The following is a 22,766-nucleotide window of genomic DNA, read 5'->3' as shown; positions in this document are numbered from 1 at the left end:
TCGAGGGCCAGGAATATCGTAAGCTAAACAGGTAAGTTGACACTAAACCTACCGAGCTTTAAAAGTAGCCGGTATATGTTGCCTTATAAAAATAACAAGATTAAAATTTGAACTTTGCGCGGTTTATATGACAATATCTGCGCTATTAAATATATTTATTTTATTATTTAGCACGAAAGCATCTTCACAATTTCAATAATCGTGAAACAAAACGTCTAGAACCGGTCATTTGAACGGTGGTGGTAGGTTCAGCGTTAAAAGAAATTTAGCGTGAGATTTGATGGATATTTCACGGAAGCAAAACTGTCGATCTCGCAAGCACCATAATTGCCAGCAAGCTTTTCGCGTCTTCTCGAAAGGGACATCCGATCAACGCTCCATCGGAGAGGCTCAGAGAAGACATTCAACCACAAAAAATACATACTTTCGATCGCGATACCGAGCATAGAACAAATTCGATCGTGAATCGTATCGTATCATCGATCAGGATTTACCTGATTTTCCCATCGGTGGTTGTCCGAGCCTGCTAAACCACCGGAGAAATCTTCTAGCCGTGGTAGCAGCGGGTGGTCGGCATCCTTCGAGTATGACAACACCATTGTTGTTACCGTTGTTGGTAGCGATGTTACCGTTGCTGCTACTGTTGCGACGATGATGGTGGTGGTGGTTGTGATGATGATGGTGGTGGTGATGGTGATGATGATGATGGTTGTTGTTGTTATTGTTATTATTATTATTATTGTTGTTATTTGAAGATGATCGTTCCGAAGACGACGTTCTGCTGTACGGCGACATCCAAGCTGTAGTTGTGCTTTGAATGGTAGCACCTTTGACGGTGGTGATGGAACTGGTTATGTTGGCCGGATGCGGCATCCAGTCTTCCGACGCGGCAGGCATTTGTTCTCTCGTCGGACAAGTCGAAAACGAACCCACCAACTGGGAAAGTCGTTCAACGGTTTCCACCTTCGGCCGAAATACGTATTAGGTTGGCGCGGGTCTAGCGACGGATTTCGATTGCCGCTGTTGCTTACGTAAACGATATCTTTGCTCTTGGAAGATATCGTCCGATATTGTTTTTAAAGAAATAAATACTTCCGAAACAGAAACGACATTGAAGGGACCACACCGGTGCTCGTTACTCCTGAAAACGCGAACCGGCTTCTCGCGTTAAAAATATCTGGGAAATATACGAGAGAATCCGACATATGTATATCGACCTATCACTTTTAACACTAAAACTACCAAGCACTAAACATGACTAATTTATTTTGATTTCGCGCAATTTTTATTATAATGTGTGCTGAACACTAAACCCACAGAGTTCTAAAAATGGATGGCATGTCTTGCCTTATAAAATTGACATCATAGAATTTTTCCTGCGATTTTTATTATGACATGTGAAAGTATCATTATAATTTCAATAATTATGAAATAAAAAACCAGAGGCCGGTCATTTGACCGGTGGTGGTAGGTCTAGTGTTAAATAAAGAATAGAATCGTGTATAATTATTTTCAATGAAAGCATTTTTGTAAATTTAACAATTGTTTAATGAGATACAAAATCTGGAAACGGTCATTTGACCGGTAATGGTAGGTTTAGTGTTAACCGAGTCTTGGTAAGAAGCGATACCAAATTTCTTCGACGACCACTTCCTCCCCCCACCCATTTAGTCTCACGAATATCTGATCAACGACTCCCGAATCTTCCTTCGAATTCGTCCAGCGAATTTTCCTACGATAGTCTTGCGAAAGAGGAAGAGAGAGGGCAGAGAGACTGTGAGAAAGACGGAGAGAATTACACGGATACGCGATTCGGATAAGGTCCGTGACTACGCACGTTATCTATGTATTCTGTTGCTCGGATGTTTGCTTCGGTAGCTGCTCGAGGAGTCACGTGCTTCCCTGAACTTGTTGCGCACACCACGACGAATCGCTTTCCGTATTCGTTGTATCCCTCTATATCAGCGGTTTCCAACCTTTATGCTACTACGACTCCCTCAAAAAATTTGTTTCCGCGCCTCCCTAGCTTTTATATTTTAAGTTTTATTTATCTGTAGATATTATGGTGTGAACATTAATTTTTTATTAAAAAATTTTGGCGCCTCTCAGGTTGGAAATCACTGCTCTACATTCGAAATGCAACGGTGCACTGTATACCGAATGGCCATTTTACGTGGAAAAAAATCGTGTCATTAATTGCTTCTGGTCCCTTAATAAATCACTATTGGGCCATATAACAAAAAGACACAAATTTGGGTATAGCCAGATAAGGTGGTCAAAAGTGTCCTTGTTTCTGAGAAAAATCTGAGACATGTCAATTCTTTCAAGATTTTTAAACTCCTGTTGGTAAAAAATCAAAACCATCAAATAAAATTTAAAAAATGCATATTTCACATGAAAGTTCTAGAATGACCACATCTATATTTTTACAGTACCGATATATGTATTTTTATAATTATTGTTCACGAGTTTCTTCAGATTTTACGGCTGGCTGCGCGATAGTTAAAAAAAAAACAAAAACCGATTTTTTCGACGATTTTCCAGCGAAGAACTAAGCTAATATTAACATTGTTACGTTCTATTTATTCTAGAAGGCACTGACAAAAACCTTGATCATTTCACAGAAATAATTAATACTTAAAAAACTAAATTAACTTGACTAAAATTTCTACTGCGTCAGTGCATATTCTCCCACCTAGAATGACCATTCGGTGCACTGCGCGGTGGTCGCGTGAGTGCGAGCGCGCGCGCGCGGACGACCGGTATACGCAGCAACGGTTATCGCGCCCGCACCGTGAATCGCGCGATCGCACGTGTTTCGCAAGATCGTTCCGGATCCACGTCAACTCCCAGCGTTCACCCTTATCGGTGGTTCGCGGTAACGAAATACGAGGAAAAGATACCGCTTCCTTTCAAAAGTAAATCCGATAACGATCGTCTGGTCGTTCTCCTCGCGACACATTTATTTTCCATTGTATACCGTCGTTTCCGTCCTATTCGTTTGTTGCGTCGTCGATCGTGTATACCGAGTCGGATCGGATCGGAACGAATCGAATCCACGTGGATTCCGTAATTGTTCGAAATCTTTCCGGACAGGAAGAAATTGCTGAAGCGCGCGTTCGCGAATAGCAGACACCACTACTCGTTTAAGTATGATTATTGCGCTTCGTCCTACTTCGCTCGATCCGATCCAGGCTCGCGATTAACGGTTTCTGGTGGAGCGGCGTTCGCACCTCGAAGCTTCCACAATATCCAAAGCGCGTTTCATCGCGATCAACCAACCTAGACGAAAATAATCGTTCCCTCGGATCTGCTCGTTGATTGCACAAGCTCCTAGGAGGAACGGCGACGACGCGACGAGCCGCCCTTCGAGATCGACGTTGATCTTGGCAGGTTGTATCGGTGATCGAGGCTCGGTCGGTCACGTAGTTGCGGCATTGTCCGCGGCTGGCCGCGCTGTCGTCATCCACTGTCTACGTTAGCTGTTCTCGTCTCCTTTTCGAATCGATACAAATTCCCGCATTTATCCGTTCCTCGGCATTCCCGCGCGATGCTCCTCGCTGAGCTATCGAGCACACCGGTGTATCCAATTTTCTTCCCCGTTCGATCAAGGTTGTCCGTACGTTTACGTTCCCAGTAAAGTCGACGTATATATGTATGTAAAAATAAATGTTACACAAAATTGCGCGTTTAATGGTCACAGTACGCGCGAACTGTAATACTCGACGGCACTTTCGAATGATTCAACGAGCGAACGAATGATCGATCGGGCGCACACGCGATTCACTTTGCCCCGATATCTCGCACTCGTGGAAACACTGACCTCCCGCCGGAGATTACGCGCGAGCCACGATCGAATCACGATTGAAACGTCGAAAGAGCACCGTTTAACCCATTTTGGGAGTCATGAGAGAGAGAGAGGGAGAGAGAACACGAGTAGCTCTAGCCAGCCAGCCAGCTAGTCAGCAGTGATTCGACTGCGTGAAGCGCGTTTCTAGAGTCTACGCGATACGCGGTACGCGTCGACGCTCTCGCACTGTTGTCGTCGATCGCCTTGCTCGAGCTCGAGCCAACGCGCTTCTCCGTTTCTCCGTTTCTCTGGTTCTCGACAGGGGCAACAGCGGTGGTAACGGCGATGGCAACGGCGCCGCGATGGCAGGGGCAACAGCAATGGCAATCGTCGCTCTCTGTCACTTCCTCTCTCCGTTGTTCACCCTTTCTCTCTCGCTCTCTCCCTCTCTTCCTTCCCCGTTTTCTGACTCTGTTTCGGAGCTGGCGTGCGCGTGTTCATGCACGAGCGTACAACACCGCCGCTCACAAGTATGCGGACACTTGCAATTTTTAGCGGAACGGTCGACAACAGTCCGGAGAAAATTTAACAATTAATGAAATAATAAAAATGATTTCATGAGAAATCTTTGTATAGACATCTTTAGTAGAGCACGTATTATAATAGGAGTCGCACGAAGTCTGAATAACGTCAATCTTGTCATTTTTATAAGGGAACATGTACCAGTTACTCTTCACGCTCGGTAGGTTTAGTTTTAACCCTTTCGCTACAATGGACGAGATATGGAGTTTTTATTGTTTTTGTTGTATGGAATGCAGAAAGATACAGTCAGTGTTGGGCAATAAATAAATTTATTTAAGTAAATAATTATTTAAATAGAAATTTAAATAATAAGTTATTTGTTATTTGGATATATTCAAATAAAAAGCAAAAATAATTGTTTATTATTTGAGCAAGTCTAAATGAATTATTATTTAAAATAATAAAGTTAATTGTCATTTACAAATACAATTTCAATTATTATTTGTATTGACAAATAATGAAACCCAATAGTGAAACCCAAACAGCTGAGCCTAGTGAAAAGCGATAGAAAACGGAAAAAGAAAAAACCCCAGAATGTCAGGTTTTCACCATGCTTTCAAGCATTCCACATAAAATAAACAATGGAAACATTAATTGTGTCAAATATGGAGTGTTTTATATTCATCATCTTTAAGCACCTTCCACAATTGATTAAATTTACAAAGAAAACACTTCATATCAATGAAAAATAAAGACACACGAGATATCTCGTCCATAATATTTTACTACGAAATCATGGTGACAAGATATCTCGTCCACGGTAGAAAAAGAGTTATAATGAGTAATTCAAAAGATTTAAACGATTTGCGATTACAGATTCGTTCTTAAGTTATTAACAAAGTCGAACAATATCAGCGAGCCACCGTGTCTTTGTTTTCCGTACGATGCGTCATTGTTCGCGCTCCCCTCGATCCGATTTACGCATGCTAATTGCTGCCATCGACGGATTGGAAAGATCTTGAAATCGCAATCTTTTTATCAGGTTGAAGGAAAAGTTCTGTCGTATTTGAAATAATTTGGTAATTTTGCTTGTAAACCAAAAACACATGTTACTGATCAGCAAACTGCGGATCTTTATGCAAAATAAAAAATGTTTGCATTGATTGCAAGACACAGGAGCCAAATAGAAATACCTTTCTTCTTTTAATAGTCTTATTAAGCTGAAATTAGTACACTGATGTCCTTAAATCTTCTTAATTCGTCCACTGCTTTAAATTGTACGTGTCCATTTTCGTCATAAATGCATAAAATCCGCAGTCTACTGATGAGTCACTGGGAAACACGAGTTGACCGGTTATCTGAAAGATAATGGTGAAATTCTACCATTAAATGATATTAAACATATATTTTTATAAATTGATTCAAATGTTTTCTGTAAAATACGACAGAACTTTCCCTCCAATCTAAAATATTTCAATCTCGTCCGACGGCGTCCGAAAGAATCAGCCCTTGTATTTTTTTAAAACATTCTTCTTCACAGGTATATCTCGGATCTTTTTCAAGACCTTACAATTAGATTACGAAATTGTATGTTCGTCGAAACCACTCGAATTTTTTTATCAGCAATATTTTTCGTCATCGGTGACGGCTTACAGGATAATTCCAACTGTATGCGTGCTCCACCCAATGTACAGAATGAGTCGATGTACACAGCCACTTCCAATGACTCGTTACGCTAACGAACTCTAGTACTTTTAATTCTCCAATTTTTTCGATGCCGATGACTTTCTGTATTTTCATAGACGAATTCTAACGGAAACGGTGTCACGCATGTTTGCGTGCAACCACCAACCCTTCCGAAGCGCGAGGAAAAGACGCATTCGATGCCGGTTGCAAATTACCGCGACCTTCGCGTCGCCGTCTCTCTTGTTTCCGTTTCGAAGCTCTACCTCGGACCTAGGAGAAATCGTAAGCGCGCGCAAACGTGTCTTCGACGCAAACGACGAAACATCGTTCACATTGAAAATGGAAAGTCGTTGTATTTATTATTCGAGAGGAGGAGCGTAACCGGCCGTTCTACGGACCAAGTAAAAACAGAAAGCGTGTCCGATCGAGTTCACCGCGACTTCGCGCCTCTTCTCTAGCGCTTCCCTTCCTTCTCCTTGTTCCTCGATATTTTCTTAATCGCTACATCTCTGTTTCGAAAGAATAACTATCTATACGAAGCCTTATACAATTTCTAACGCATTTCAAACATCTGCGGTTGACTGCTAAGGATATCTTAAAAAAATTTCGATTCATTGAGAATGTGTAGAAGAAAATATTTAGTCGGTACAGAAATTGTTGTGTATGGAATATAAAAATGTCAATATAAAAATTTTTTTCTCCTAGAAGCACAGTTTTTTTTTAAATGATATCTTTTTCATCTGTTATTTATTGTTTCGATCGTTAATATTGACCCAACTGTGGAATCGTTTCGCGGGCCCAGCCAGGGCCAGGTTTTGGCTAGGAGCATCAATCGAATGAAACGGCGAATAACGAAAAGGAAGTGGTCGTTGATGCGGATCAACAACTCGAATTTCTAGCGGGAAACTCCCGTGTCAGACCGAACGCACGCACGCGTTCAACGCAGACATCTAGATGTCTAGTTATGTCGACTAGAAGCCGCCATCTCGGCGCACCGATTCTACGGTAATTAATCGTGAAACGACTGGACGCGGCGTGACGACCTCTATGCAAAAATAGAGGCGCCATCCACGAATTCCTCTCTAGAGTTCCAGCGAATTATGCGAAGCACACGAGTTAAGGACAATAAGTGCCCTTGTTCCTTTGCGAATAGGCAGCGTTACAAACGAAGATCAGGCTCGCACCTCTGAACCGGTGGACATTTGTAAAAGAAACTTGCCGCAAAATTGTTTATTGTTAATTGTTACCAATGAAGATGAAAAAGTTGTTTGTACATAAGAATACTAATCCTACATTATAAAATACTAATGTAAAGTATCGGGTACTAGAGGTAGGCTGGTACCCGCAAATTTTGGGTACCTGAACCTCGGGTCAGGTTTTGATGACTCCTAATAATTAGGGTCAGTAAACATTCCCAAAGAAGAATACATATATATGAATATGTTATATCTATTTTCTCACACGACTGTTTCCCACATAAAATGGCCATTCGGTACACTATGGATCGGCGGAGCGCGACGCGCACCCACGCGACTTCGATTCGATCCCTCGAACGTGGGTTCTCGTGCAACTCGAAAAAAAAACTCTGCCGACGTCGCTGACCATTAAAATACACACTTGACCCAGAATACCCACAGGAGATCGAAATACAAAGACAAAGACAAAGCGAGGGACGAAGCGAACAACGAGCAGAGACTCTGGGAGCGACGGAGAGGGACAGAGGTTGCTGGCAACAGTTCAAAGCACAGCCCGGCCCAACTGAAATACCGCAGTACTCCGCGCTACGTGTCGCATACCAGGTGAAAATATTGCGGAACCGTTGTAGCCGAACGTACATTTCGCCGACCAATAACACGCATTACACGAGCTAGTCGGAGGAAGCCGAACCCCGATCGACTGCGCCGGGTGAAAAACGCGATATAAGATCTACGTGTCACATCGATCACCGTGTAAACCTTGCTGGTTCGTAAAATCTACGAAAAACATTCAGAGATTATGTAATCGGTATAGGAAATCGATGCTACACTTTCTCCGTGAGAACTCATTGGGCGCCATCGGCATTGGCATCGCCGACACCGACAAACAGAAAGAGTCTCTAACTTCGGATGCGAGCGCACGATCGTTGTCACCGATTCCGATCTCGTCTAGCCTCGTCTCGACTCCGATTGCCGGCGTGGCGTCTCGGAAGAGTAGATTTCGAGGAAGCAGGGAATCGGTAGAGCGGTCGTGCAGATATATCCGAGCAGGATTTCCACTCTAATAACGTTAACAAGCTAGGGACATGCACGCGTGGCTGCAACAGTAGCTACAGCTATGTACAATAGCACCCAACAATACCGGAGTCGACGAGCCAAGAGCTCCGGGCGACCGCAGCTGCCATCGTGATAACGATAACAATTACGATTACGATTACCACTGGAACTACAATTACTAGGGGTGAGCGGGTACCCGGAAATTCCGGTCGGATCCGGTATTTTCCCCGGGTACCCGAAGTAGAAATCTGGTCGGGTCGGGAAACAGAAAATTTTTATTGTTCGGAGACCCGAACCATATGTTACTAATTTTCGGGTTCCGACCCGATTCGAGTTATCCCTAACGATCACAGTTATAACAGCGAACCCGCGTCCACCTTTCCAACTGGATGCATCGTCACCTTTCGAAGGTATCTACGTTACCAACGGACGACAGCACCGCCAGCAGCAGGTGAACGAGCCCGATTGATAACACGTGTCTGTCTTGCGCGAGCGTGCACAGTTGTGTTTCGAAATCCGAAGTTTCAGTTGCGAAAGAAAAATGTGCAATAGCGAGTGCCATGAAATTTCTTTCTCAACGTATGTACTTGTATCTGTTGCGAATTAAGTTGTAAGATCGTTTAAGCTTACGAGTTGGAGAAAAAAGGAGTCAAGGGCACGGTCTATTCGCCTTGCTGTCCTTCGAGCATCGACGACGATCCGCTCGAAACAAACAGGTGCGTCCGAACAGACATTGTGCAACAACGGTGTCAGAAAAATTTCTTCGGAAAACAAATAAACGCGGAGGAGAAAGATGCCTCGTGAAAACTCGGAAACCGGAAGCAGTCGGAAAGTAACTTCCGTCTATTGTAGGAAAGATACGGGCGGAAACTTTGCACCGCGCTCTTCATTTCTTCCGCGCGAGACAGGAAGACAATAGTCCTTATTGTTAGACAAGAAATTGCGACACGCTGTGTTTACCGAGTATCTTCTTTGCAAGTATTTACTTCCTTCCTCTTGGTATACGTGAGGGAGAGTAGCCAAATTTGGAACGGAACGGACGTCTGGATAGGTTGGAGCTAATTTACAAATTCATAATTGATTAGTGGATACAAGGTGTAGATATAATATGTACATTTATCGCAGACATTTTTCCTTCTCAAGAGACTCGGTGGTTCAGCGTGGCCACAGTCCAAAGTAGGCTACTCTCCTCTAGACATATTTCGTACAAAAAACGTATTTCCTGATAAACATGTACAGGAGAGACAGAGAAAATAGTTTCAATCTGAAATTCCTAGTGGATGACCACTATATTCTTTATTAAATATATATTAGAAATAAATCCCACATCTATCCCGCGGGATAGCAAACCACTACCCGAGTTTTTAAAACGCTCGTTGTATCCGTTCAGCGTTCCCTGGACCGATTCGCGATAAAAATGTGAAATAGTCATCCAAGGGTTCTTTCGAAATCCTTGTTTCAGATATTTCCTATTAGATGTTTGCGATGAACCAATACTTGTCTTTCGAGAGGAGGGCTTACGGTTCGATCACGTACCTTCTTGAGTCGGATTGTTAACGTTAGGGTTGGGATGAGAAGTCAAAGAGGATGGCGTCTCGTCCTCGGCGACGCCCATCGTTGTTGCCGCTGTTTGCTGATGATGCGTCTCCACTTCTGTAGCCTCTTCGCACCTGCGTAAAAAGAAACATTGCAGATTCTATTCGCATTGAAAACGCGCTACGAACTTACAGAAAACCGATTTTATCTTGGTTCTAATAGGGACAAAGAAAGATGCCGAATAAGAAAGAAAATCATCGTCCTTGCGCGCGTATTTCCTACATGAAAATCGGTGTGGCCAGGTTCAGTATACAGTTTACGTATTCCCTTGTGAACTGTGGTCTGTCGATCGTCGAATCGAGCGGCTCATTGTCAGCGACGAACACGGACAAGCAATGGTATCAAAGAAATTCTTTGGCTAGCTATGTTGGCAAACGTTTTGCGGTTTGCCGGCAGCCTGTGCTTTTCACCAATCACTGATCAGAGTCTCGCGGATAGAAAGTGCTTACGTAAAGTTTCGCCTCGCTCTTACGAGCAGTGGCAGAGTCAAGGACCCGAAGCAGCAGCAGCTACAATGAGAAAGGAACGGGCTCGTACATGTTCGCCTGTTCGCATCCGAGTTGGCGTTCACATTCATGTAAATCGTTGCTCCTACTTCAACGAGACTCGACAAGACTATTCGATTTCGCGCCACGGTCGTACCACGGCGGTACGCGGTGGCCTAACTTTGAGGAAAACAACGCATTCAGGTCGATCACCTATTGTACGCGAGAGACACGGTGAACGTCGGTGTTTGCGCGGGAACGCGCAATCTTCTGCGCGAAATAGGAAAGAGGATGTCGCGCTGCGTCGCGGAATGGCTAACGGTATATCGGCCTCCGGTCCTTACGTCCTTACGAGCAAACTCTAGTAAAAAATAAACGCGTATTCGATATCTCGACAGAGCTCCCCGCGTCAACTTCCCTATGGACTCTTCCAAGAACAATGGCTCTGGCTATCTTGTTGCGAGAACATCCAACGCACTGTAATCATATCGATTTATTTACTGCCAGCCCGATGCTAATTTAACCGTTACGTAGCCAACCGAAATGTATAATAGATTATTTAAAACATTTTCTATTTAAGATACTCGCACAAATTCTCATTTTAACACCTTGCCGTACTATTTTCTTTAGTCACAGTGATTAGAAGGGAAAAGAAAAATTATATTTTTTGTATGGCTACACTTATTTTATTTAATCTAAAAAGCAACGCGTAGCATTCATATTTCTTAGAATTTTTGTAATTAGACTGCGGATTTTATGCATTTACGACAAAAATCGGTGGATGTAATTTAAAACAGTAAAAACATTAAGACAATTTAACAACACCCATATGCTATTCTCGATTTATTAAAATTGTTGAAAATAGAAAGAAAGTTTTATATGGCTTCTGTGTCTTGCAATCGATGAAGACAACTTTTATTTTACATACATAAAGATCCACAGTCTAGTTATAATCTTCATCACGAGTCTGACTCGTTAAAATACGGCAAGGGGTTCGGTTAAGACTATAAATTAATATATTAGCGAACGAAGAATAGACCCCTTCAGAGAAATTTTATAGTATTCTGAGAGGAATAGTAACAAGTTGTTGAAAGAAATGCAGTAAATAGATACCCGGGTAGTCGGTTGTCTACAGAAGGGTTAAAAGCACACTCTCGACATTCATTTTTTTTCAAGGATCCGATGAACATGAACCGGAGGCAAGAAGTATACGGAACGAAGCATACCGGCACGAGGCTGTTACGATTTCGAACTTTCCGATCTCCGACGCGACAATTCTACGATCTACAACTGGTTGTTAGAGTGGATGAGCGGATCTGACAGAGCGTAGCTCTGGACTAAAACAGGTCTCGAGTCGTCTCAAGCAAGGAGACTTGTCCGGTCGTTTCTCCTCTGGCCAACGACCGTCTTTTCTTTACCTCTTCTTTACTTTTTCTTCACCTTTCTACGCATTCGTTCCACCAAGCACACGCAAGCTCGCATAGACCCTGCTGTCGAACAAATTTTAACTTTTCCTTTGCAATCGGTTCATTTCGATAAGCGGTTTTTCTTTTGGTTCGTTTCTGAAAAATTCCATTTCGAAAAACGGCAAATCTTTAACTTGAAGACTTTGCCTCGTAAGGGAACATATTCGTGTTACACAAGCCGACTTCAATAAAACTTATGCAAGGGTTGATTGTTATTGTTAAAAAAATATTCGACATGTATTTTTTTTTGCAAGTATGTAGCCGGTACATGTTGCCTTATAAGAATAACAAGATTAAATTTTCTTGAACTTTGTACAGTTCATATTATAACATTTGTTCTACTAAATATATTTATTTAATCATTTACAACGAAAGCATCTTTATAATTTCAATAATTGCGAAATAAAAATCTGGAACCGATGGAGTGTGCTTAAAATTAGAATTACTAAATAATATACTATTTAAATAAATGATTTTCGCAGAAACCTTCCTGTAGTACCGAAAAGAAACAATCGTGCTTGTTCACACATAAATACTAAATTTCCAACTTCGAGGGCTGCTTTCATCCTTCGATCAGAACGAGGTCGACAAAAAATATTTTTCGCAAAGTTTCATCGACATCGACTCGCGTGACTAACCCAAGTATGTATCCATTTACATACTAAGTACATGTATACATAGGTATTTCCTTTAGCTTAATACATATTTTTTATGTTCTAAAAATATCGCACAGGTGCTTCGAACAACCAAGACCTGAGTAGTACATATAACGTCGATGTACGATACATATAAAAATTGCTACAAAACTCTTCAAATATGGAGAAGCTTTAAAATTATTTATTATTCTAAATATTAGCTCGTAAACTAATCCCTCAAACCTTTCAAAAAGATTGATGCTGTAGGGTTCAATCTTAAAAAAGTTATCTGTTTTTAAAGGGTGTACGAATACTTCGTACACCCGCTGTAGACACAGGTAGGATCGTAATAGGGTACCTCCGCGAAAACGATGATCGATCGGTGCCGAAAATATTTCTACCGTCGAGCAGAAATTCAATTGCGAAGCATTCGGAACGATAATCGAATTGTCGATAAACTTCGAAAACCGAAGCAGTAGGCACACGAACGGGCCAGCCGATAATGATCGGCCAAAGTCGATATCCTGTGGATTGCACATAGGGTAACCGACCGCGTAACGTATCAAAGCTTGCCCTTTGTTCGAGAACTAATAACTAGACCGCGAATTTGATTACGATAAACATGAGTACATACCGAGCGAGTAGGCAGTGCTATATTTTTCTGTAGATACGCTAAGATTATGGAGTATAGACAACACGCGTGCGTTCAACCCCCGTTTCCTGCGATCACCTCGTAACTCGGAACATGTACATTTATTCCGCATAAAGATCCGCAGTAACCAAAGATGGAGAACTGTCGCGGAATTTGTGGATTTAGCAGAAAAGAGAGATGCGGTAGGAGGGCGGACCGTTTCAACGGTTTCATCGGAACAAGACCGGTTTCACGCGTGATCCTGTCACGATATTTCGTGGCAGTTAGGTGTACGTGTACAACTACAATGCGACACCGTGTTAAACCGTAGCCTGGTACATGCACGTATGTATATGCAAGTATATCTACTGGTATCTCTACGACACGCGAAGTACGCGACAGTGTGAGTGGAAAGAGATGTGCGCGCGTCCACCGCGTACCTACATACCAGGATCACGGAGCAAACGGATTGTACGTGTATGTACAACAATGGTCCTTCGTGCCGTGTATGAACACAAGATAGGCTCGAAGAACCATCGCTGGAAACCCGTTCTTTCTTTTCTTTTCTTTTCCTCTTTCCTGGTTCGCATAATTTTCTTTGAAATCCGGAAACGAAAAGGCTATCGGATAACCGCGAACACCAGCTCGGCTACATGTTCGGCTCGAACAGTTGCAAGCACGTTCCAAGGCGCGCGCACGCACATAAATACATACAGGCAAACACCATACTCACATCTTAATACGCGGCTCCGTCTTGAAGCTGCATTCGTAGGCTCGTGGTGTCCAATGATATTGTACAAAGGGTAGACAGAACTTGCGGTTAGACGGTCAAGGAGTTGACCGAGCGTTTTCGATATTTCACTGTGTCGCACTCACTCACTGTACCATCTACTCCCCCTTGGCTCTCGAATGAGACAGGTCAGGCGATAGACTCGCTCGGGCGAGTCAGCAACCTACCTAACCACCAGCTACCAGCTACTACCAGCTATCGTCCCGAAACAGTCCCAACAGAGTCCCGAGAGAGTCCCGAGAATGTCCCGGTCAGCTCGCGATGCCTGTTTTTCGCGCCGACAACTCTCCGCACTTTTCGATCGGGACCCCTCGCGTTGTCGAACTCGTCGTCAACGAGCGACCAACACCGATATCGTCCTCGAATCGCCGACGATCGTTCCTGCGTCGATTCTCCACCAACCAAAGTACCTATGAACCGTGAAAATCGCGAAAACCAGCAGATATTGACAAATACGTCGCGGCGTCGCGACACCGTCGACTAAATTTCACTTGACCGCCAGCTGGCGCCACGCTGTCGCCACCAGCGTGATTCGATCATGGTCCTTTAACTCGTTGGATCAGAGGTTCTCAATCTGGAATGCATGTAATGCATCGATCTCTTTTCAAAATTGGATCTGATCCATCGATTATCGTTATCATGTATTATGTATTTCCCTTGCCAACGAACCACGGAGTATTCGTGCAGAGGTGAATCTTCTGTTGCAATCATTGATGTTCCGGTGACCTTGACGATCTATATACAGACGGTGTTGCCATTTCTCTTCAATTGATATTTCTGTCCTTCTCCATGGGCCGTTGGATCAAAGAGGAACGGCCGACTGTTTACAAAAATGTCGAACGTTGGAAACGAACGCGGTAACATTTGATTAATTTCAGCAAATTATGTATCATGTACAATCGAATGCTCTCCTACGTATTTAGAATGAATTCTATTTATGTTTGTTTTGTGAACGTAGTTTCGAAACTGTACAAACTTCTGGTACATAGCCGCGCTTGAAGTGCGGAATTTTGAGGGTGCGCACGCAATGAACCTACTTGCGAACGCATGCGCACTGAAAGTCGGTTCTTGAAATACGACTTTGATCTCAGTGTTACTCTGTAAGACCGTTTTGTGGCCAAAAGAAAAACAAAACTCAGAAACTCCGTTTTCTGTACTCTAGCTTATGTGTGCGTGTAGCTCGAAATTAGTTTTTTTCGCACAATACATCGAAATGCAACGGCTATTTTACAAACTTTTCTTACGGAAAGAAACGTTGTAAACATGTACTTTTGCATTATGTTAGTTTGTACACAGTGATTTCCATAATCAAATAAACGTTCCCTCTGTGTTTACATACTTTATTTATGTAGGTATTTATTTTTTTAACGAAAAGTGAGAGGTGCAGACTTTGTCTGCATATTTAGTTGCTGCAGTTTACAAGAGTTCAAAGGAATTGAAAACTCTGCTTATTAGATAATGTATTAATATTTTGTACATACTACTTGAAATATTTGGAACGTTCGATCGATTGCGCGAGACGCTATACAAATATGAATGCAGATTGTTTTCCTTATAAAACTGCATTTATAAATGCTTTGACTGGCTTTGATTTCAGTTATCGTCGCAACACACTAAATTTAACAATCGAACGACGTCTTATGAATGATTCAATGGTATTTTATGAATCGAGATGAATTGACTCAAATTCAAATTTCTTGGGCATTGGAGTTGACGTTCTTCTGGTTACTATCTTCTTGATACTCTTCGTGAAGCTGATGTTTTAATCAGGTAAATTTTTCAAAAAAACTTGAAAGCTACGTCGAAGTATTATACTTTTCTTATTATTTTGTGCAACAAGCATTTCTTAAGAGGGTAATCATCTTTCCAGGATTGCAAGGGTGCGGGATATGCCTTCTCATCTCTTTATGACTGCTGTCTCCCTCAAAAGTCCTACTTTTATATTTACAAGGTGTAATTTGCATTATTCGGCAGCAGTAGCTATTTTCACAATGCCGCCGAACAATGCAAATTATGCCTCGTAAATGTAAAAGTAGGACTTTTCAAGGAGACAGCGGTCTAGCTTGATCTTTTATCTAGCACTTTTGACTACTGAAAAACCCCATCTTTGCATTATAGCACCCTTGCAATCCTAGAAAGGAGAATACCCACTTAAACACGAACGTGTATGAGAGAATTCGATATGTTTAGGTGTACCTTCAGAAATTTGTGTTTTATTGGACGATGGATAATATATTTGGGAAAGAAGATTCTGGAAATGAAAGCGAGCACATAGATATAGACTATAAAGATGGAAAGGACAGTCCATCCCGAAACTCTATATCCAAAGACACAGAACCGATGGATGTGGATAACATGCACATTAAGGTATATCATAAAGTATAAAGGATTCCTAGTATGGCGTACAATGCGACGTCTAATGTTACAGGTAGAATTGGATGCAATGAGTTCTCAGTCAGACGTGGAAGAAACAGGTTCTAATTTAATAGGCACGATGGTGGAGGATCAAATCGAAATTGTCAAACACGAAATTGAAAATAGAGATGAAGATCAAACTACGGAGGATCTGTTTGGAAATGATATAGTATTACCACACGCGAATCCTATAAACGTCAAAGAAAGAAGAGAAAGCAAAGAAAAAAGTAAAAAAGAATTGGAAGAAGAGGAGAGAGAGAAAATGCAGTAAGTATTTGTCTATACGTGCTAATGTATACTGCGTTTCTGAAATACTTCTGATATGGGATGGTCCATCTAATCGAGTACCTTAAATAGCTTGCTTATTATTAGACAGCGGATTTTATGCATTTATGACAAAAACGAGTGGGTGTAATTTAAAATAGTACACACATTAGAAGAATTTAAGACCACTGTTATATTCTTTTCAACCCAGTAAACATATTAAGAAAGAAAATAAATTTCTACTTTACTCCCGTTTGTTGCAATTCAGGTGCTACATTTTTATTTTGCATAAAGATCCGCTGTCTACTTATTATCGATAGTACAAAAAAATGTCGAGAGAAAGTACAATTACGTTTAAAGAGGCAAACTTTGTAGTAAGCCATCACATTCTTTCAATTGCCATCACGCGATAGTGGAGCTAACAATAAGATTACAATACATTACATCACCCTTTTTTTCTCTCATTGATAATAAGCAAGATGTTTGAGACAATCGAGTTCATAGAGACACCCTGTATAATTCTAGGACTATCCATACGGTTTTCTTAACAGGGTATTGGTTTCCAATTTCACGGAAGATCAATTGGATAGATATGAGATGTACAGAAGAGCCGCTTTTCCAAAAGCAGCCATAAAAAGAGTATGCAATTCATTTTAATATTGACTTTACATGTCGTTTAGCGTTCGGCCCTTTATCAAACAGGTTTTGCGATTTCTGTCTTAGATTATGCAAACAATTACGGGTTGTTCTGTATCGCAAAACGTAGTCATAGCGATGTCCGGCATTGCGAAAGTGTTTGTTGGAGAAATCGTGGAAGAAGGTAAAAATTGGATCGTTTGATAGAACTTCTAAATAGGTAAAAAAATGCTTCTATTCACCAATTGTATTTCGAATCGTAGCTCTCGATGTCATGGAAGCGCATAGGGAAACGGGGCCATTACAACCAAAACATTTGAGAGAAGCTGTTAGGAGATTGAGACTTCAAGGACAGATCCCTAATGGTCGTGCTCATAAGTCATTTTTTAGGCTGTAAATAATTTAGAGCAGTGGTGAGCAACCCGCGGCGTATTGTGGGCAAAAAGTGGAAACATAAAACGCAATATTAAATACTTTGTTGCGTCGCGCGGCGAGCCGCAGGCAGTTTGCTAGCGGGCCAAATGCGGGCGGCGGGGTTGCTCGTCACTGATTTAGAGTAATCTGTATAATTTTAAATCAAATTAATATTATTGCCCAAAGAAACACAACGTTTCGAGAGGGTGTTCAGAAGATATTGTTTTATAGAATATACGATAAGTTGTACATTGAAATGAAATTGATGAAATTCTTAAACAAAATAATTTTAATAAAAAATATTCAACGTTTTCTCGACAACTTTGCCAAATATTTTAACACGGACACACACCTATAGGAACTCGTGAATGCTACATGGTCTAATTTAGAAACGTACACGGTACGCAATGAAATCGGTCAATTACTATAGCAAAGCTATATTCAGCTTAGCAATAATAAAAATTTAGTTATCGCATCTAACAAATTTTAACCGATAGGTCTTTCGTTCACGTGTTACTGCTCTTAATTAATACGAATTTGATGGAACATGCTATGCAATTACTATTTGCCTTCACGATGACCCAGAGCTTTGGATTCGTATTCCAAGAGAATTCGAATAGCGAGGTTGGATTGAAAGAATTCTACACCTTCGGATCGTCGGAAAATCTGTTAAGCCGCGCCAACATTTGGTATATTGAAATACTGATTATAAATATTCCTGTTTGTAGATGCTAATCATCGTTTCTTATTAATTCAGTTTATACGAGAATCGGGAAAGGAACCTCAGTTGTGCTATGTTAAATTTCGATCAACGGTATCGAATAGATGATAGAAGAAAGATTCGGTACGATTATTACGATCATGGATCAATTAATACGTGTCCCAATGTCTTTCGAGTGAGTGCTAAAATACACAAACGTGTAAATACATGTTAGTTATAGTTCCAGTTCAAGTTATGATTTACGATTATGCCAACTAAGCACTTTGTACACAGATTAGCAAATTTAATCTACCGAAGTGCGTAAGAGAACTGTCGATTTCGAGATCTCAACAGCATTTCTGTGCCTTAAAAGAATCAACTATTTATGGTCGGAGGTTGCTCAATTATTTAGCAAAAACTACCAGTAAAGGTCTCATTAACAACGATTTATTCCACGAAAAAAATGCTGAGTCTTTGGCAAAAATCGAAGACGGAACTAAGGAAATATGTACGTGTGTGATATAATCGACATATATGTATATTTAGATATCTGTACGTATGTATGCATAGAAACATACGTAAGTGTAAATATTGCTTAACATTTCTTGTTTAGTTCGCTAATGAATCTATACGTAAATAAGTTTGTTTTGATACTATATGTAGATCATGAACAGTGGGACGAGTGGGGTAATTGGAGCATGTGTAGTGTAACTTGCGGAAACGGTCGGCAGGTCCGATGGCGTCACTGTTCATCGAAAGACTGTACGAAAGGATTGAAAAAAGCACAATTAAGACCGTGCCGATTTAAAAAATGCGATAAAAACATTCTCAATTGGTTTGGAATAAAAACCTGATAACAATTATTTGCTAAACTCTGCAACATAATTAGGGTAGTACATGTATTTCGTAATTGCATATATATATACTACTTACCGTACATATATATTGTGCAATTATCACACCTTATATTAAATATAATGTAAATTATTTACACCACAACATAAATGTAAATTATTTACATACTGTATATGCTGAAAGTTTTGTTTTCTGTTTTGAAAATGCTTTCTCATGATATAGATTTCGAATAGATCGGCAGATAATTTCATTGGGCTGCATGTTCAACGCGAAATTATTACTAAACATCAACCGTGTATGTGCAATATCATGCTACATACGTTGAGGAAACGATTTACGAAATTAATAATAGTCTGTTACATTATTGCGGAATATACGGTACTTTTAGAAGGCACAAATATTTTGACGAATGCCGTGTCATATTTGCCTTATAAAATGACACCGTTCACTTCGAAAGCGGGTGACGTTCAAAATGAAGTGTTGCCGCGTAAGAAGCAGTCGCTCGAAACTGCTAATGATAATGGTAACAGCGAAAACGAACAAGATTACGTAGGTACGATATCAAATAAACTAAGAAAAAGAAAGAGTGTGTAATCTAATCGGTAACTATAAATCGGCCCAGTCTTTTGACTAGAAAAATCCGCGCGTTTCAAAGCGTGTCATCAAAAGTCCTGAAAGCTCGTTCATGAATGTACGTGGAAAACAAAGAATTTCTAGGTAGGTGTAGAATAATTGGGTGTTTCGATAGGTGAGTCAAGCAGATCTGGACCAAAAATATGGGACCAATGGGGAAACTGGTCCAGATGTAGCGTTACTTGCGGTATAGGAAAGGTGTCGAGATGGAGACATTGCATAGCTGGAGGCTGTTCCATAGGCGAGAAAAAAGCGCAATTAAAAACGTGTACTCTCGCAGCGTGTTAATATTTATCCATAAACGGAACCGTCGGCGTCGATATACCTATACGACGAAAACAATGAAAAATATGCACAGGTTGCGCAACATCTTTTTCGTTACACGTCCTGCTTTGTGATTATCATAAAAGTCATTCCAAATCGAAGCGATAAGCGACTAATACAGTTTTATCTTACATTTAAAATCAAAATATGCAACGTTCTCCCGATATTGCACATTTTTTAAAAGATTTTTTAGTATCCCTTTTCAACGTTCAACAATATATTTTTACCTATCCGCCTAATTAATAAACGTATTGCACTTTTGTGACTCGATCGTGTCGTCTACTCGCTGTTGAAATAATCGTTTGTTCTATATATTGTAGGCTGTTCGTACACCGGTAATTTGTTCGGTAACGAGGATTCTTGACTTTTTTTCTGAAACATAATGCAACTTGAAAATATTTGCCACACTGAGATATGTGGTTTGCTACTTACAAAAAACGACAAAGGATTTAGCATTCCAAATAATCTATCTGAAATCCCTAATTCGGCTTCCGCGTTGTCAACCGCAGCCTCTAAAGTAGTTAGGTTCACGTTAGCCATTGCTATAACATGCTCTAGAGCATCTATACGTTTACATAGTGTCACAACTTCCGGTTGTATATCTTGTAATTTTGGAATGTGCTGATCGATGCATTGCGTTCTTTCATTCTGAACCTTTCAACAGAAGACATAACGTGTGTACTACAAATTTAATCAAATATTTTTCCCTACTGCTATGGTCTAACCATTTCAATGATCGACTGAAATTCTTCTAAGCGCATCATTACATCCTCGATGGTATCGTGGAAGCTTTTCATCTGCAACATAAATGCTGTCTTTCAATTCCTGTAAAGATATTGCACGCTAACGTAACATACAATTCTTAATGCTTCTCTACAAAATGTTTCTGCTTTGAGAAACAAATTTCATAGAGCAAGAATGTATTTGCACACTGCTGTTTGCATAGGACTCTACATTTAGGAGTGTCGTGTGATATAAGTAAGCATTAGAATTGTTCCAGTCGAATTAAATATATAAATCTAATGTTACAAATGTCAATTGTTTCTCTTTATTATTATATTCTATATATTGGTTTTCTTAAAAGACTGTTCGTTTTGTTTATAACAAAGCATCGACAAGTGTACATTATATTAATTGTAGGCAGTGATTTGAACAAAAGGTGAGCATGCAAATACATTTCAAAATACGAAAAATCCTTTTTCGACACATGAAACATAATAAAAATATCTGTTCGGACGTTTCGACATCGTTTACAGGTTGTTCGTAGAGGTTATGTAAGATATAATACTCGCTTGATTAGATAAATCCAATTTTGCATAACTCGCATAATCCTTTGCCAATTCTTCGACTATCGCAGTAGTATGTGATGACATTTTCCCCGATTTCTCACGAGAATTTATTGGACTGTCAGAAGGTTATATATAAAACATATACATATGGTTCATCTCCGATGAATAATGTTAAACGTACGTTGCGCCATTTTCTTTTGTTAACAATGCACTATGCACTAGAGTGCGAAGTCTCGTTATTAGGCTGTGGATTTTTATGGGGACGTAAATTGTCATGGATTATTCTAATTAGAAATTCGAATCGGTAAAGACATTATTTCTTCTATTAAGGAATCCATTATACATGTTCCAAGTAGCGTAATTTATATTTACAGGTATAGTTTACTTATTATAGCGTGAAATTTGACCGATTCATTTTCATTCCCTTTCATCGAGCATCCATTTATGTTCTCTAATTGTAAGATTGATCATCATTTCTTAGGGATTTTCGATGATTTATCAACGAAGCTTTCGAACAAAAGCCTTCGGCTAGCTTTTGGTTCGTTACACATTCGGATTTTATTCTGTGCAATCAAGAAAGATCTTCTAAAATGGCGCTATATTGTAATTTGAAATCCACTCGGTTATAGCTGACGTCAAACGAATTCATTGATCTGCAATCTGCAATACTATAGGTACTTACAGGTATATAACTCACGTATTATATGATCTATCATGATCTTTCGATGAGTTTGAATTAAAATAATTATCTACATGACTTTGTACAAAGTCGTACACGTTGCTTCCATATAGATTAAACGTGAATTATATGGTCGTAGTTTCTGTGTTAATGTTTCTTTAAATACCTACTGTCGTTTACCTGTACTTACAATTATAGTTGAACTGTTAGATGAAACAATGATAACGTTAAAAGAAATTGTATTCAACCCCTTGCCGTATTTTAACGACTCAGAGACGCGATGAAGATTTTAACAGTCTATCAAATACGAATGTTATGCCTTTCTTTTCAAACGAAACAAAATTTATTAATTCATTTCTAATCAATATTTAAGCATTAAAATAAATGTAGCCATACAAAAAATATAAATTTGTTTTTCTCTTCTACGACATTTTTGGGGATACAGACGTTTTAATGACTGTGTCATATCACTTGATTTTCTTCGTTTTTGGATCGACTTGTATTTCGACGAAATTTTGCTGCAACGAACATCAATTGTTATCGAGAAGTTCGCGGAATTTTTTCGAAAACAACCGATGAGCACGATTATTTTGACACATCTCATGAACGGATTAAAATATCTTGTACATATAGTATGTATACGTACGTGCAACTAGTGTTTCTAAAATGAAAGAAAAACACGCAATCTAACGGTAGTACTTGAA

At 40.2% G+C, this 22,766-nt stretch overlaps 3 protein-coding genes across 15 annotated transcripts in view; 1 reads left to right on the top strand and 2 right to left on the bottom strand.

Moving 5' to 3' along the window:
- Nucleotides 1–14,358, bottom strand: part of Trc (Serine/threonine-protein kinase tricornered) — a 62,217-nt gene extending 47,859 nt beyond the window's left edge. Inside the window, exons 1-2 of one of the 6 annotated variants that reach the window (XM_076447040.1) lie at nt 13,797–14,358; nt 9,787–9,920 (exon numbers count right to left, since the gene is read on the bottom strand). In XM_076447040.1, the coding sequence (XP_076303155.1) occupies nt 9,787–9,920; nt 13,797–13,798 (136 nt within the window). In that variant the 5' untranslated portion in view covers nt 13,799–14,358. The other 5 variants (XM_076447011.1, XM_076447027.1, XM_076447044.1 and 2 more) reach the window with 5 other exon arrangements.
- A 587-nt stretch (nt 14,359–14,945) lies between these two features.
- Nucleotides 14,946–20,024, top strand: LOC143221676 (transcription initiation factor TFIID subunit 11-like). Of its 8 annotated transcripts, XM_076447077.1 has the most exons (11): nt 14,946–15,313; nt 15,451–15,623; nt 16,044–16,220; nt 16,282–16,535; nt 17,084–17,171; nt 17,256–17,352; nt 17,432–17,982; nt 18,080–18,271; nt 18,340–18,478; nt 18,577–18,790; nt 18,946–19,990. In XM_076447077.1, exons 3-7 carry the CDS (start codon nt 16,077–16,079, stop codon nt 17,563–17,565), a joined length of 717 nt encoding a protein of 238 aa, XP_076303192.1. In that variant the 5' UTR covers nt 14,946–15,313; nt 15,451–15,623; nt 16,044–16,076; the 3' UTR covers nt 17,566–17,982; nt 18,080–18,271; nt 18,340–18,478; nt 18,577–18,790; nt 18,946–19,990. The 8 variants fall into 8 exon arrangements, with proteins under 8 accessions (XP_076303192.1, XP_076303193.1, XP_076303195.1 ...); XM_076447078.1 differs by having other exon boundaries at nt 18,080–18,478; nt 18,577–18,860; nt 18,946–19,993; XM_076447080.1 differs by having other exon boundaries at nt 14,946–15,133; nt 18,080–18,478; nt 18,946–19,991.
- Nucleotides 20,025–20,039: 15 nt separating this feature from the next.
- On the bottom strand, nt 20,040–21,606 carry Blos4 (biogenesis of lysosome-related organelles complex 1 subunit 4). The gene is made up of 4 exons (XM_076447091.1): nt 21,387–21,606; nt 20,820–20,891; nt 20,527–20,748; nt 20,040–20,466 (listed from the first exon to the last, which is right to left on the bottom strand). Exons 1-4 carry the CDS (start codon nt 21,465–21,467, stop codon nt 20,374–20,376), a joined length of 468 nt encoding a protein of 155 aa, XP_076303206.1. The 5' UTR covers nt 21,468–21,606; the 3' UTR covers nt 20,040–20,373.
- Nucleotides 21,607–22,766: the final 1,160 nt, after the last annotated feature.

This window comes from Lasioglossum baleicum, chromosome 2 (assembly GCF_051020765.1).
Source record: "Lasioglossum baleicum chromosome 2, iyLasBale1, whole genome shotgun sequence".
In the NCBI taxonomy this organism is placed as follows: Eukaryota; Metazoa; Arthropoda; class Insecta; order Hymenoptera; family Halictidae; genus Lasioglossum; species Lasioglossum baleicum.
This window is presented reverse-complemented; position numbering and strand designations above follow the sequence as displayed.